Source organism: Coregonus clupeaformis, chromosome 6 (genome assembly GCF_020615455.1).
Source record: "Coregonus clupeaformis isolate EN_2021a chromosome 6, ASM2061545v1, whole genome shotgun sequence".
NCBI lineage: Eukaryota > Metazoa > Chordata > Actinopteri > Salmoniformes > Salmonidae > Coregonus > Coregonus clupeaformis.
In genome coordinates, this window is record NC_059197.1 from 36,647,692 (window position 1) to 36,664,114 (window position 16,423).

Here is a 16,423-nt window from a genome sequence, read left to right on the forward strand (position 1 = left end):
CAACGGGTGTGGTCCTCTGTAGCTCAGCTGGTAGAGCACGGCACTTGTAACGCCAAGGTAGTGGGTTCGATCCCCGGGACCACCCGTACACAAAAAAAATGTATGCACGCATGACTGTAAGTCGCTTTGGATAAAAGCGTCTGCTAAATGGCATATTATTATTATTATTATTATTATTATTATTATTATTATTATTATTAAATAGCCGAATCCACTCATTTGAAGGGGTGTCCACATACTTTTGTATACATAGTGTACGTGGACAGGTTGCTGCCACAGAGAGATCAATAACACAGAGCTATAAATTTGCACACAAGAACGTGTCTCCCAGAGTGAGGATAGTCCTCTGCTGTCAGACACAATTTAACACAACATCTGACTGTCCTGTTTCCTCTCAGAAATCAATGGATCCTCTTCAACACAGGCTCCCTGAGCTCCTTGTGACACTGATTAATAGAAAGCCGTCTGAGAAAACAGTACAGGGACAGAACAGGTTGCTAGATAACAGCATCATTAAAAACACAGCTGCATCCATATGCTGAATCGAACTTAATCACAACCAATTACATTAATGGACGGTTGATTCTCAGGCTCTCATTGGTTGGTTCAGTCCACCTGCCCTGAGGGTATTGGGCAAGAGGAAGATAAGGTTCACTTTACTGATAAATGATTTATGTTTGTGTTATTAACGCAGAAATCCACTTTCTCCTCCTCGCTACAGTGAGTCAATGTGACTGGACTGGTAATTAATCCAAAGCAATCATGAGAGCATGCTTCATACACACATTTTATTATAGAGACTTAGGAAATTGAACTAATTTCACTTTCACCCTTGGCTTGGTTCAGATAAAGCAGGCAGTAATAGCTTTGGATAATATTTCACAGGGTTGATCAATACTCAATGTTTTCACTGTGAGGATACACAGGTTCTCAGCCCTGTGCAAGATGAGACAATATTGGATGCATCCAAAATGGCACCCTATTCCTTACAGTGCTCCATAGGGCTCTGGTCAAAAGTAGTGCACTATGTAGGGAATAGGGTGCCATTTGGAATGTAGACAATATTGTTACGGCTCTTATCCAAATGGATCAGTTCAATACACTGGGAGTGTGGAGACCTGAAATTAGAAATGTGACTTAAAAGGATGTGACTACATAAGAGGAGCAGGACCAACAGACTGTGTCTAACATAATAACTCAGAGAGAGAGAGAGAGAGAGAGAGAGAGAGAGAGAGAGAGAGAGAGAGAGAGAGAGAGAGAGAGAGAGAGAGAGAGAGAGAGAGAGAGAGAGAGAGAGAGAGAGAGAGAGAGAGAGAGAGAGATATTCTGTGTGTGCGAGTGCATGTTAGGGATTGAGAGAAATTGAGCCTGCACTGCAGTGGCTGTGTGTGAGAGGTTGATGCATTGGTTTAATTTGATGGCTCTCTATTTACAGACGCCCAGAGAAACCAGCAGCAACATTTCCAGAGACAGCGTGTTGCTCCGTCCCAAATGGCACCCTATTCCCTACATAGTCCACTACTTTTGACATATGGGCCCTGGTCAAACATAGTGCACTATATAGGGAATAGGGTGCCATTTGGGATGTAGCCAGAGTGTACCTGCAGCAGCAGCTTTGTTCCAACCACCATTTCTTTGTTCTTATAATTGAACACTTGATTACAGTATCTACTAGTTCTCTCCCTATCTCCCTTTCCCTCTCCCTCCCATTCCCTCTCTCCATATCTAGAGGCAACACCACAGTGGTCTGAGACAAATGAAAACCAGATCTAATGGAAATAGAATGATCATAAAATGACCTCCAGGTTCTGGTGAGGACACCGTCCTCAGTATTTTACCAACTATATCGTTCCTCTCTTCCATTTCTCCCACAGGGATTCTAGAACCATCAGCAAAACATAGTCTGCATCCCAAATGGCACCCTATTCCCTTTGTAGTGTACTACTTTTTAACAGGGCCCAGACTTACACTTCTATTAATTTAAAGAACACATTACCAGGAAGATTAACTAGAAACTAGTCTGGTTGTTACATAACAGACAGTTGTTTCACAAATAAGGATTATATTCTACACACAAATCACCCAACAGATGTCTCAGCAGACAGCAGACAAGGTTCATCACCGAGATCTTTCAAAGAGTTATCTCTACTAGGACGGAGTAGCTGTGTTTTCTGCTGTGTCTAGCTGAACGACCCTGACTGAAAAGAAACAACATAGCTACTAACTTCAACAAACAGAACATCCATACTAACTCCAACAAACAGAACATGCCTACTAACTCTAACAAACAGAACATGGCTACTAACTCCAACAAACAGAACATGACTACTAACGCCAACAAACAGAACATGACTACTAACTCCAACAAACAGAACATGGCTACTAACTCCAACAAACAGAACATGACTACTAAGTCCAACAAACAGAACATGGCTACTAACTCCAACAAACAGAACATGGCTACTAACTCCAACCAACAGAACATGGCTACTAACTCCAACAAACAGAACATGGCTACTAACTCCAACCAACAGAACATGGCTACTAACTCCAACAAACAGAACATGACTACTAACTCCAACAAACAGAACATGGCTACTAACTCCAACAAACAGAACATGGCTACTAACTCCAACAAACAGAACATGCCTATTAACTCCAATAAGCAGAACATGGCAACTAGCTCCACCAAATATCTTATACACTAGTATTGTTTGTCTCACTGTTTTTGCAACACATATTAAAGCAAAACAGGCCATGATGTTAGTAAGAACACCCAAAACAAGCAATCTATAACACAATATCTGTTATTCATCAACATCAGTAAAAACAGAAAAACTAAACTGCCCAGAGTGTCCAAAGGAGTGCCCTTCCCCAGATCAGAGTAGAAACGCAGCAGAACGTTCCAGCTGTCTATATATAACTCTCCCTACCACAGACAAACACACTCAGTATCCTACTTCACATAGATCTGTACTGTAGCTCTGCTCAATATTTCATATAGAATTGGTCTGTAGCTCTAGCAACGTTCTCCAGCCTACTGCTGATTATTGGTCATGGTGTTTGCTGGGCTTCATGAGAAATCTTTAACCATGTGAACTCTATCAATAGAGGCTAAGCTGCTGCATCAACTGTTCATTACACAGTTAATACACATCTACTTCCTCTGTGGAATAAACTCCACTCTATTCCTTACATAGGCACTACTTTTGCCCGGAGCCCTATAGGATGCCATTTAAGAGACAGACCTGGTTTATCAGCACTGTTCTAACCTGACCTGTAGGATATATACAGTACTGCTTCCAACCATATAGGCCTGTATCAGAACCTGGCCCTCTGAGACTTCTGAATAGTTTCAGAGAGAAAAGCTGAGTGAGGAAGATGACATGACAGTTCAGGGTGACTTTGAATTCCAACACAGCAGACAGCCGCCTCATGGCAGCCTGATACTACACAGAGAGAAGATGCCTGTCATCTCTGGACCTGTGGTGTGTGAGTGGTGTGTGGTGTGTGTGTGTTTACCCAGTCCTTTAGGTGTAATGCCACTGCTGGCCTCAGGGTTGCAGGTCCAGTAGTAGTACTTCAGACTGTGCATCAGCTGCAGCACTGTCCCAATACGACGGATGGTGGTGTAGATGGTTGCCGTGCCGATAAACTCTGCAGACAGGTACATGTACAGAGAGAGCTGGACCTGAGGGGAGAGTACACGCACGCGCACGCACGCACGCACACACACACACACACACACAAACTATTAACCTAATCCCAGTGATTCTACATAAATATAGCTGTCAGGTATAATCCTTTATAACCCACTCCAGGCTGCTTAAGGTATTATATTAAGGCTGTGAACTGGTTGTATTAAGTGAATGCCGTATTAAAGAGGTCCTAGCTGAGCTGAGCCCATCATCCTCCCTGCAGGTGTAGAACAGAGAGAGAGAGAGAGGCTGCTTTGGCTGACCCCACATTACACTCTATTAGAACACACAATAATAGTCTCCTCTCCTCACTCCCCTCTCATTTCCTCTCCACTCCTCTCTCTCCCCCTCTCCATCTCCGCTCTGATCTGTTCACTCATTAATACAGCCTCTGTAATTAGCAATAGACTGGATGATAATCTTACACACTCTCTACAGCTTTTATTCTAAAATCAAAAAGTGCTCTAACCCAGTTTGTTACCTCTGTTTGAGCCTCTCTCTCTGTGCTCCATGTGAGAGGAGTGTGTGTGGGGGTCTGAGGTTGGCCTCCAGAGACTCTCTCTATCACAACTCCTGAGACATTTCCCCACAACTGTTCTGTATTTATTCATAAGAGCCACCAGCGGCGGCGCCAGTGAGGAGAAGGGATTCTCCACACAACCCAGCTCCTCTGATCCGCCTCAGCCACTTCTTCGCCTCAGCCACTTCTTTATGTATTTTCACTCTATAACATTTCAATACTTCTCAGTGTTGAGGAGCTGATTGTGACAGCAGGCAGTAAACCTCAGTCAGTGGTGAAGTCTTCAATACAGAGCAGAAAATATAAACTAATATCAGGACCCTAAAATAAGTTGTGTTACATAATGGATCATGGTATAGTAGTGAGTAATGCTCTAAACAGTCTTCAGTGAGTCAGAAATCAGGTGGGTTACCATGGAGCTACCTGGACCCAGTGGAACCAGATTGGGTGGGGCTCACCTTTATGGGGACGAGGTCTACCTTGGCGGGGGGTGTGGGGATGTACCTTACCTTGGCGGGGGTGTGGGCGCAGGGCTTACCTTGGCGGGGGTGTGTATCCAGATGGCTGCGTTGAACAGGATGTGGTCACAGAGCTGTTTGAGGAGTGGTGCTCCGTGGGTTAACCCATCCAGGTACTTAGCGAAGGACAGGAACTGCTCCAGGACCGCACGTGTGATGTGGACCCTGGAGGACTGGAGGCACAGGGACTGGTCAGACCACTGGATACTCAATCAATCAACCAGTCAATCAATCAATCAATAACATATAACTATAAGCCAATCATAGAGTTGGATAGAGGGTTCACTTGCCACAAAGCTCGTTTTAGCATGGGCAGTGCCATTGAGGAGTTTCACCATTTTGAAGTAGTCAACTGGGATGTACAGTGAGGGAAAAAAGTATTTGATCCCCTGCTGATTTTGTACGTTTGCCCACTGACAAAGACATGATCAGTCTATAATTTTAATGGTAGGTTTATTTGAACAGTGAGACAGAATAACAACAAAAAAATCCAGAAAAATGCATGTCAAAAATGTTATAAATTGATTTGCATTTTAATGAGGGAAATAAGTATTTGACCCCTCTGCAAAACATGACTTAGTACTTGGTGGCAAAACCCTTGTTGGCAATCACAGAGGTCAGACGTTTCTTGTAGTTGGCCACCAGGTTTGCACACATCTCAGGAGGGATTTTGTTCCACTCCTCTTTGCAGATCTTCTCCAAGTCATTAAGGTTTCGAGGCTGACGTTTGGCAACTCGAACCTTCAGCTCCCTCCACAGATTTTCTATGGGATTAAGGTCTGGAGACTGGCTAGGCCATTCCAGGACCTTAATGTGCTTCTTCTTGAGCCACTCCTTTGTTGCCTTGGCCGTGTGTTTTGGGTCATTGTCATGCTGGAATACCCATCCACGACCCATTTTCAATGCCCTGGCAGAGGGAAGGAGGTTCTCACCCAAGATTTGACGGTACATGGCCCCGTCCATCGTCCCTTTGATGCGGTGAAGTTGTCCTGTCCCCTTAGCAGAAAAACACCCCCAAAGCATAACGTTTCCACCTCCATGTTTGACGGTGGGGATGGTGTTCTTGGGGTCATAGGCAGCATTCCTCCTCCTCCAAACACGGCGAGTAGAGTTGATGCCAAAGAGCTCCATTTTGGTCTCATCTGACCACAACACTTTCACCCAGTTCTCCTCTGAATCATTCTGATGTTCATTGGCAAACTTCAGACGGCCCTGTATATGTGCTTTCTTGAGCAGGGGGACCTTGCGGGCGCTGCAGGATTTCAGTCCTTCACGGCGTAGTGTGTTACCAATTGTTTTCTTGGTGACAATGGTCCCAGCTGCCTTGAGATCATTGACAAGATCCTCCTGTGTAGTTCTGGGCTGATTCCTCACCGTTCTCATGATCATTGCAACTCCACGAGGTGAGATCTTGCATGGAGCCCCAGGCCAAGGGAGATTGACAGTTATTTTGTGTTTCTTCCATTTGCGAATAATCGCACCAACTGTTGTCACCTTCTCACCAAGCTGCTTGGCGATGGTCTTGTAGCCCATTCCAGCCTTGTGTAGGTCTACAATCATGTCCCTGACATCCTTGGAGAGCTCTTTGGTCTTGGCCATGGTGGAGAGTTTGGAATCTGATTGATTGTTTGCTTCTGTGGACAGGTGTCTTTTATACAGGTAACTTGCTGAGATTAGGAGCACTCCCTTTAAGAGTGTGCTCTTAATCTTAGCTCGTTACCAGTATAAAAGACACCTGGGAGCCAGAAATCTTTCTGATTGAGAGGGGGGTCAAATACTTATTTCCCTCATTAAAATGCAAATCAATTTATAACATTTTTTAAATGCGCTTTTCTGGATTTTTTAGTTGTTATTCTGTCTCTCACTGTTTAAATAAACCTACCATTACAATTATAGACTGATCATTTCTTTGTCAGTGGGCAAACGCACAAAATCAGCAGGGGATCAAATACTTTTTTCCCTCACTGTATAGACATTTCACCAAACAAGCAAAGCTTGAGAGCATTTGACTGAGCATCCAGACTCAGAGGAGTCCTGCTGTTATTATTGTTGTCTGTCTTCCTTTCACGTCTCCTGACCAGGTAGAGGTAGTCTCTCCTAATATTCTAGCTGTGGTATAAACAGATCTGAACCAGATGGCAGGATGGTGTGAGTGTGAGAGAGCTGGCAGCTGGAGGGAGGGGAGAGGAGAGAAAGCGAGAGAGACAGAGACCGAGAGAGAGGGATAAACTGTTTCCCCCGCCTGGCCCCTGTTACAACCACCTGTTCCTGGCCCTGAGCTCTGGGCTCTGCTGGACTCCGGTGGATAGATATCAGGATGCTACAGGACAGTCTGTCTGCGTCCAAAAAGGCAGCATATTCCTTAAAAAGTGAAGTGCACTACTTTTGACCATGGCCCATAGGGCTCTGGTCAAAAGAAGTGCACCATGTAGGGAATAGGATGCCATTTAGGACACACCTTGACAGCGGCTGGCTGGGGAAGCAGTGAGGCTACATACCCTTCAAAACAGAAAGTGGATTATTCTTCCAAATCTCTTCCTCACCTCTGTGCCTCTCTGCTATGTTATTTTATCTGTGGTTTGATCTTATCCATCTGAGGGCTACTGGGCTCCATGTTTCAAACAGCATTACAGAGTCTGTCTGACTGGCTGATGCCCTGTTGTGTCCCTGTCTGTTACAGAACCATGGATCTATTTCTGGTCCTCCTCTGATATTCACTGACTGAGAGTGAGGAGTAAAGAGGTTTTTGAACTAAAGAAAATATTAAGCGATATTGGTTGAAAGGAGATATCTTTCTTTAAATAACTGCCATTAGCTGTTGCCAGGCACACCATAGAAAGTAAGAATGGGTAAACTGAAATTGCACTCTAGTCCCTATGTAGTGCACTACCTTTTGACCAGAGCCCTATTAGGCCAACCCAAACCCTGTAGCTTTGTTAAAACGTAGTGTACTATATGGGGAAAGCGTGCCATTTGAGGTAAAGACAATGTATGATGTATTGATTTAATTGATTTTGATTGAATCATTAAAAACCCATATACTGTAGCCACAACATCACAGCAAAGCAGTTAATACATAAAAAACTATGGAAGATGACAAAGAGTCCATGCCTTATCTCCAGTGTGCTATAGGGTTTAGGTTAGAGTTTCTACCTTCTCCAGCAGAAACCCGATTACAAGGAATCCTTTCCCTCCCAGCATCTGTTCCTGCATCGCCACCGAGCTCTTCAACAGGTCAACCAGGAACACCAGGAGGGTGGCACTGCAACACACATACACACAGGTTTAAGGACACGGACACACACATACATCAGGAGGTGTGCAGGAGTGCTCACATAAAAAGCTAAATGTGTCAAAATGCAGATAAACTGCTCCTCTACTGTTTAATACTACCATTACATCATACAGTATGGTGGTCCTAGGGCTGCCTGTTCCTCTGAGATCCTAACAGTCAGGTAGTAGAAAGGGAACATTTTATAAGGCAGCAGCAGAATTGGAGATAGGCAGAGAGACAGAGGGACAGACATCTTCATCTTCCGAGGAAGTCAGCAATCAGCTGGAGACTGTAGATCCTAACCCCCCCCAGCTCCCAGCCTTCTCTCCTAGCCCCCGCCTTCTCTCCCAGCCCCAGTTCCCAGCCTCATCTCCTAGCCCCCGCCTTCTCTCCCAGCCCCAGCTCCCAGCCTCATCTCCTAGCCCCAGCCTTCTCTCCTAGCCCCTGCCTTCTCTCCTAGTCCCAGCCCCAGCTCCAAGCCTCATTTCCTAGCCCCAGCCTTCTCTCCTAGCCACAGTCTTCTCTCCTACCCCATCTCCATCTCTTAGCCCCAGCCTTCTCTCCATGACCCAGCCTTCTCTCCAAGCCCCAGCCTTCTCTCCAAGCCCCAGTCTTTTCTCCTAGCCCAAGCATCTCCTAGCCCCCGCCTTCTCTCCTAGCACCAGACTCATCTCCTAGCCCCAGCCTTCTCTCCTAGCCCCAGCCTTCTCTCCTAGCCCCAGCTCCCAGCCTCATCTCCTAGCCCCAGCCTTTTCTCCTAGCCCCAGCCTTCTCTCCTAGCGCCAGCCTCATCTCCTAGCCCCAGCCTTCTCTCCTAGCCCCATTCTTCTCTCCCAGCCCCAGCTCCCAGCCTCATCTCCTAGCCCCAGCCTTCTCTCCCAGCCCCAGTTCCCAGTCTCATCTCCAAGCCCCAGCCTTCTCTCCTAGCCCCAGCCTTCTCTCCCAGCCCCAGCTCCCAGCCTCATCTCCTAGCACCAGCATTCTCTCCTAGTCCCAGCCCCAGCTACCAGCCTCATTTCCTAGCCCCAGCCTTCTCTCCTAGCCCCAGCCTTCTCTCCTAGCCCCAGCCTTCTCTCCAAGCCCCAGCCTTTTCTCCTAGCCCCAGCCTTTTCTCCAAGCCCCAGCCTTTTCTCCTAGCCCGAGCATCTCCTAGCCCCAGCCTTCTCTCCTAGCCCCAGCCTTCTCTCCTAGCCCCAGCTCCCAGCCTCATCTCCTAGCCCCAGCCTTTTCTCCTAGCCCCAGCCTTCTCTCCTAGCGCCAGCCTCATCTCCTAGCCCCAGCCTTCTCTCCTAGCCCCAGCCTTCTCTCCAAGCCCCAGACTTTTCTCCTAGCCCCAGCCTTTTCTCCAAGCCCCAGCCTTTTCTCCTAGCCCGAGCATCTCCTAGCCCCCGCCTTCTCTCCTAGCACCAGACTCATCTCCTAGCCCCAGCCTTCTCTCCTAGCCCCAGCCTTCTCTCCTAGCCCCAGCTCCCAGCCTCATCTCCTAGCCCAGCCTTTTCTCCTAGCCCCAGCCTTCTCTCCTAGTGCCAGCCTCATCTCCTAGCCCCAGCCTTCTCTCCTAGCCCCAGCCTTCTCTCCCAGCCCCAGCTCCCAGCCTCATCTCCTAGCCCCCGCCTTCTCAACTAGCCCCAGCCTTCTCTCCTAGTCCTAGCCCCAGTGCCCAGACTCATCTCCTAGCCCCAGACTTCTCTCCTAGCCCCAGCCTCTCCTAGCCCCAGCCTTTTCTCCTAGCCCCATTCTTCTCTCCTAGCCCCAGCTCCCAGCCTCATCTCCTAGCCCCAGCCTTCTCTCCCAGCCCCAGCTCCCAGTCTCATCTCCAAGCCCCAGCCTTCTCTCCTAGCCCCAGCCTTCTCTCCCAGCCCCAGCTCCCAGCCTCATCTCCTAGCACCAGCATTCTCTCCTAGTCCCAGCCCCAGCTCCCAGCCTCATTTCCTAGCCCCAGCCTTCTCTCCAAGCCCCAGACTTTTCTCCTAGCCCCAGCCTTTTCTCCAAGCCCCAGCCTTTTCTCCTAGCCCGAGCATCTCCTAGCCCCCGCCTTCTCTCCTAGCGCCAGCCTCATCTCCTAGCCCCAGCCTTCTCTCCTAGCCCCAGCCTTCTCTCCTAGCCCCAGCTCCCAGCCTCATCTCCTAGCCCCAGCCTTTTCTCCTAGCCCCAGCCTTCTCTCCTAGCGCCAGCCTCATCTCCTAGCCCCAGCCTTCTCTCCTAGCCCCAGCCTTCTCTCCCAGCCCCAGCTCCCAGCCTCATCTCCTAGCCCAAACCTTCTCAACTAGCCCCAGCCTTCTCTCCTAGTCCTAGCCCCAGTGCCCAGACTCATCTCTTAGCCCCAGACTTCTATCCTAGCCCCAGCCTCTCCTAGCCCCAGCCTTCTCTCCTAGACCGAGCCTCATCTCCTAGCCCCAGCTTCATCTCCTAGCTCCAGCTCCGAACCTCATCTTCTAGCCCCAGCCCATTTCCTAGTCCTTTTATCAGGCTCTAATCCTAAAGACATGGTGTCTTCTGAGAAGAAGTGGAGGGGCTGTTTACTGCTGCATTGGGGTCAGTTACTGTCTTTGTAGTGGGTCTCTCAGTTAAAGCCTGTCCTGGCAGAGTGACCGTGTCTTTGCAGTATGACAGAGGCTCTCTATGGCACTCGCTAATCCGCTTTCCTCCCATCCTCCAGAGGGACTCTCTCCAGGCCCAGACACATCACAAGGACACTGTGATGAGATCACAGCTCTGCAGGACTAGAGCCAGTGTAGAGGGGAGAGATGATGACCTTAGACTCTGGATACAGACTGCGTCTGCGTCTGCAACTGGCTGGCGCCAGCACAGCGTGTGGTCAATCACGATTCATGGCATTATGTAGAGAAATAACCATGTTTTACCATTTCAAAGAGCGAGGTACATCCTTGCTCGCACCTCCAGCCGGGACATTCACACGAAGTACAGGAGACGGCGTTTGGTTTCCGCCGCCATCAAGGCTGAAAGTGATTTAAACTGGACCTGACCTTGTGAATGTATTTTATTGTCATGTTTGGATTGTTTCAAGAGCTCAAAGAGCTGAACAGTTTGATATGTCTTGTTGTACAATATGTGTTCTGGTTGATGTCTTTTCAGAGAGACTGGTCAGAATTGTATGATGGGCTGATTGTTATCAGATGGATAGCTTCCTGGTGTCCTGTCGTTACATTGACATTTACGAGTTTGATAATTAGATTAGAATCCGGGTGTGATGTCCGTCCTTTTGTTTTCCCCCAGAAAAGTGCAAAAACATGTTAATTTAGGATGAGTTTCCATTTTTCCAAGGATAAAAGGTTGGAGTCTCTTTTGGTTCATCGAGACCTTGTTTGCAAGCTCCATGTGTGTACAGACAGATTATACTTTTTATTTTAGAGGTTATTCTAAAAGACCCATGTAAAGACATGTCTTATTTGTGGTAGACATTTACTCTGTTTTATTCTGTATCATGTACACTGTAATTGTTTTGAGTGTTAATTCATTTGTGACTAATACATCTGATTTGAGTAAATGCATTCCTTGTTTATAGAGTAACTGTTTAATTTAATTTACGTTCACAATTTAGTAGGATTATTGATCAATCCTAAATTGTAGAGTTAATTACACAACACATAGCATATGCTTGGGTCCCAACTTTGCATCCCTTCATTAAGACTAACTCAATTTATAGATGCTGAAACTTTGATCGTGAATAATTAGCTCATAGTTTCCGGAACATCATTAATTGCATAAGGGTTGCCTTAGACAGCTACGTAATTATAGTATTCCGTGTGGTGATACGAAGACTCGCTATCTTGCTATATCCTTCGGATACGCTTAACAGCATTTATATAAATTATTATGGCGTAAGATTGATAAATGTAGTTCAATATAATTATACATCATTTTCACCCAACTACATCAGACTCACTATCTGTCCATAGATTCATCCCCCCGGAGTATCCTAATATACACAAATCCTCTCTCAGATACCTTCTGAACACACACATAATCTATTACACTGCAGTATCTGCTGAAGATGCTGAGGACCAACATGAGCCATCAGTTAGTTTAGAGGTAGACTCACTGGAACAGGCAGCAGAACCACTATAGTCACTCAGAGTTCACTAGCTGGCTTGGTTGGCCTGGTATGGGTTGGAACACTACACAGCAGGCTTAACCCAGGGCTGGGACTACACTACCCAGCAGGCTTAGCCCCTGGCTGCACCAGAGAGAGGGCCCTAGGCAGAGCAGAGCCTGGCTCAGAGCTGCTGTGTGTGCATCTCCCCAGCGTGGTCTCTGTCACTGAGCTAAATCAGGATTATGGCAGAGCTCTGATTGGAACAGGGCTCGGTGGGGGGCTCTGACAAGGACAACACTGGACCTTCAGGACAAGGATCAGCAAGGAGGGGTAAATTTGAACGTTGATTCTCAACATTCTCATAGTAGAAGACTCAGACCTTCACTTGATGAAACTTCCTGTACTCACCAGATGGTAATCCTCAGATAGGGGAAAAGGAACAGGGGAAAGGGGACAGGGGAACGGGGACAGAGACAGGACAAAGGGACAGGGGGACAGATACTTACCAGACGGTAGTCTCCAGCTTGGTCTCATGGTTCTGGTAGTTGTGCTGGTCATTGGGTTGATGGTAGTCCAGCTGGGTCTCATGGTGCTGGTAGTTGTGTTGGTCGTTGGGTTGATGGTAGTCCAGCTGGGAGAAGAGAGGGAACAGCACCTGGATTCCTCCTATAGAGTGGATGGCACTGTGGATGGAGTGGGTCACTATGGCCTTCACATCCTACCAGGGAACAATACAGTGTTAGTTTACTGTAATTTCATTATATGTTGGTTAAAAGGACATGAGGCGAGACTAGCCTGTTTTATAAGGACATGGGGTGAGAATTACAGTTGCGGTCAAATATATTGGCACCCTTGCACGATTCACTATTTCCTCTAAAATAAGTTGAAATTCAAAAAGCTTTTGGGTAAAAATAGCCATTCAAACAGGTTTGAAAAGAGAAAACAGATCATTCTGCTCCATTGCACTCCACTGTAAAGTGCAAGGGTGCCAATATATTTGACGGCATCTGTACGTGTATTATAAGGACATGTAGTGAACCTGTAGCATAAGGGCATGGGGTGAGTGGACAAAGATGGAGGCGTTCTCCTTGGGCGATGACTCCAGGCAGAGCTGGGCGTCGGTAGCCTTGGCGTTGTAGGTGAAGGAGATGGAGCTGGCCAGCTTCCCATCATACAGGACCTGCTTATGGTGCTCCGCCAGGTGGATGTCACTCTCCGACTTAAACTTAAATGTACTCTACAAAGAGGGGAGGAATAGAGAGATAGACAGCGATAGGGAGAGGGATAGAGGTAGAGAGAGGGAGAGAGACAGAGAGGGAGATAGGGAGAAAAGAAAGGGAGATAGGCAGAGAGGTAGAGAGATAGCGACAGACAGAGAGTGGGAGAAGAGAGAGAAGAGAGATGTGATAAGGTATGGTATCATGACAGCTCATTCCTCTACTAAACTCTCAGCAGCAGTAGCAGTAGAGTCATATTAATGGAACATGTTGCTGATCGATAACGGAGTCACTCACAGTCTTAATGTAACTAATCCATTAAGGATGGCAGGTGAGAGAGGAGCTCAATTAATCAATCAAAGCATCATCAATTGGAATGTTATTAATTAGGAAATCAGGAATGTCCTCTCAACGGAGGAGTGAATAATGAATGAACAGCCACAGACATAGAAGAGTGTTGAGAGGTGAGATACATCCCTCTTCTAGCTACAGACATGATGATTCAGATGGAGAGAGATGAGACCTACACTGAAATAGTTCAGAATTCTAGAGCTTCCCTGAAACCATTCAAAGTAATGGAGCTCAGTTGTTCTGCCTCCCTGAGAAAATCAACTATACTGTCTAGTCTACACCTCACTGTAAAGATACACCATAGGCGACTGTAGCACCATGCAGGGTCTATAAGCCTTCAACGTGCCTCTCCATCGTGGAGCCTCTCTCTCGTGAAAAGATGTAGATAGCTGAGATAACAAGCAGAGTAGACCTGGCTCAGTAGACCAGACACGCAATGGGACTATTATGATCCCAGGATCGCTAGTTATACCCTGTTAGACTGCCCTGTCTGTGGGTGTCTCCTATACCCTGTTAGACTGCCCTGTCTGTGGGTGTCTCCTATACCCTGTTAGACTGCCCTGTATGTGGGTGTCTCCTATACCCTGTTAGACTGCCCTGTCTGTGGGTGTCTCCTATACCCTGTTAGACTGCCCTGTCTGTGGGTGTCTCCTATACCTTGTTAGACTGCCCTGTCTGTGAGACTCTGCTAACTAACTGAGATTATAATGAGGCCTTTTCTAAACACCTCAATCACTAACCAACTATCATTATCACCATTAATATGAATACCCATTCATTATAACCATTAAAATTACAAGGAAAACAAGGTGCTAGACTAAGGCCAGAGACTGGATGAGACAGGCTATGACTAACTATGGTTCCAAACTACACACTGGATCAACGACAACACAGCTTTCAGGTAGGCAGGGGTGTGCTTAACAGTCCAAATCATAGTTTCAGGGGCAGCCAGGGAACAGAACACAGTACATACAGTGTATAGTGTTAGGACACAGGACACATTCAAGCATAGCTCTTCGGATAGAGACACCAGGTAGCAGGGAACAGGGAACTGTAGCAAGCAGCATTGATTTCACAGATTGATAGGTGTAGGAGGCTGCGTGCATGTAGCATTAAAATTCATCCTATCCTAACCTATCAGTAACCTAATTCAGTCAGCCCATTGCGTACCTTATAGCTCGCTCCCAGCTGATGGATGGCAAATATCTGAGCTGGGTTGAGAGCCTCAGAGAACACATAGATGGCCCCCAGCTGACCACAGAACACCCTGTTAGCGTCAGCTGTCTCCGACGATCCCAGGAAGCACTTATCATAACTCTGTAGAGGGAGAGGAGAGGGTCAATAAACGGGCACACAGAGCAGGGGATTTATCATAGCTCTGTAGCGGGAGAGGACAGGGAGGATAGAGAGAGAGAGAGAGAGATGGGGGGGGCACAGTACCAGTCAAAAGTTTGGACACACCTACTCATTCCTTTATTTTTACTATTTTCTACATTGTAGAATAATAGTGAAGACATCAAAACTATGAAATAACACATATGGAATTATGTAGTAACCAAAAAAGCTTTAAACAAATCAAAATATATTTTATATTTGAGATTCTTCAAATAGCCACAGTTTGCCTTGATGACAGCTTTGCACACTCTTGGCATTCTCTCAACCAGCTTCATGAGGTAGTCACCTGGAATGCATTTCAATTAACCGGTGTGCCTTCTTAAAAGTTAATTTGTGGAATTTATTTCCTTCTTAATGCGTTTGAGCCAATCAGCTGTGTTGTGACAAGGTAGGGTTGGTATACAGAAGATAGCCCTATTTGGTAAAATACCATGTCCATATTATGGCAAGAACAGCTCAAATAAGCAAAGAGAAACGACAGTCCATCATTACTTTAAGACATGAAGGTCAGTCAATACAGAACATTTTAAGAACTTTGAAAGTTTCTTCAAGTGCAGTCGCAAAAACCATCAAGTGCTATGATGAAACTGGCTCTCATGAGGACCGCGGCAGGAATGGGAGACCCAGAGTTAATTCTGCTGCAGAGGGATAAGTTCATTAGAGTTACCAGCCTCAGAAATTGCAGCCCAAATAAATGCTTCACAGAGTTCAAGTAAAAGACACATCTCAACATCAACTGTTCAGAGGGGACTGTGTGAATCAGGCCTTCATGGTCAAATTGCTGCAAAGAAACCACTACTAAAGGACACCAATAAGAAGAAGAGATCTGCTTGGGCCAAGAAACACGAGCAATGGACATTAGACCAGTGGAAACTTGTCCTTTGGTCTGGAGTCCAAATTGGAGAATTTTGGTTCCAACCGCCGTGTCTTTGTGAGATGCGGTGTGGGTGAACGGATGATCTCCGCATGTGTATTTCCCAACGCAAAGTATGGAGGAAGAGGTGTGATGGTGTGGGGGTGCTTTGCTGGTGATACTGTCTGTGATTTATTTAGAATTCAAGGCACACTTAACCAGCATGGCTACCACAGAATTCTACAGTGATACGCCGTCCCATCTGGTTTGGGCTTAGTGGGACTATCATTAGGTTTTCAACAGGACAATGACCCAAAACACACCTCCAGGCTGTGTAAGGGCTATTTTACCAAGAAGGAGAGTGATGGAGTGCTGCATCAGATGACATGGCCTCCACAATCCCCCGACCTCAACCCAATTGAGATGGTTTGGGATGAGTCGGACCGCAGAGTGAAGGAAAAGCAGCCAACAAGTGCTCAGCATATGTGGGAACTCCTTCAAGACTGTTGGAAAAGCATTCCAGGTGAAGCTGGTTGAGAG

General features: G+C 46.7%; 1 protein-coding gene across 2 annotated transcripts in view; it reads right to left on the minus strand.

Moving 5' to 3' along the window:
- The window catches only part of LOC121567869 (neurobeachin-like), a 311,893-nt gene that overhangs the window by 204,769 nt on the left and 90,701 nt on the right, over positions 1-16,423 (minus strand). For both annotated transcript variants that reach the window (XM_045220277.1, XM_045220272.1), the window contains exons 8-13: positions 14,806-14,952; positions 13,107-13,304; positions 12,574-12,785; positions 7,890-7,998; positions 4,757-4,909; positions 3,523-3,691 (exon numbers count right to left, since the gene is read on the minus strand). In XM_045220277.1, the coding sequence (XP_045076212.1) occupies positions 3,523-3,691; positions 4,757-4,909; positions 7,890-7,998; positions 12,574-12,785; positions 13,107-13,304; positions 14,806-14,952 (988 nt within the window). The remainder of the gene's footprint in view (positions 1-3,522; positions 3,692-4,756; positions 4,910-7,889; positions 7,999-12,573; positions 12,786-13,106; positions 13,305-14,805; positions 14,953-16,423) is intronic.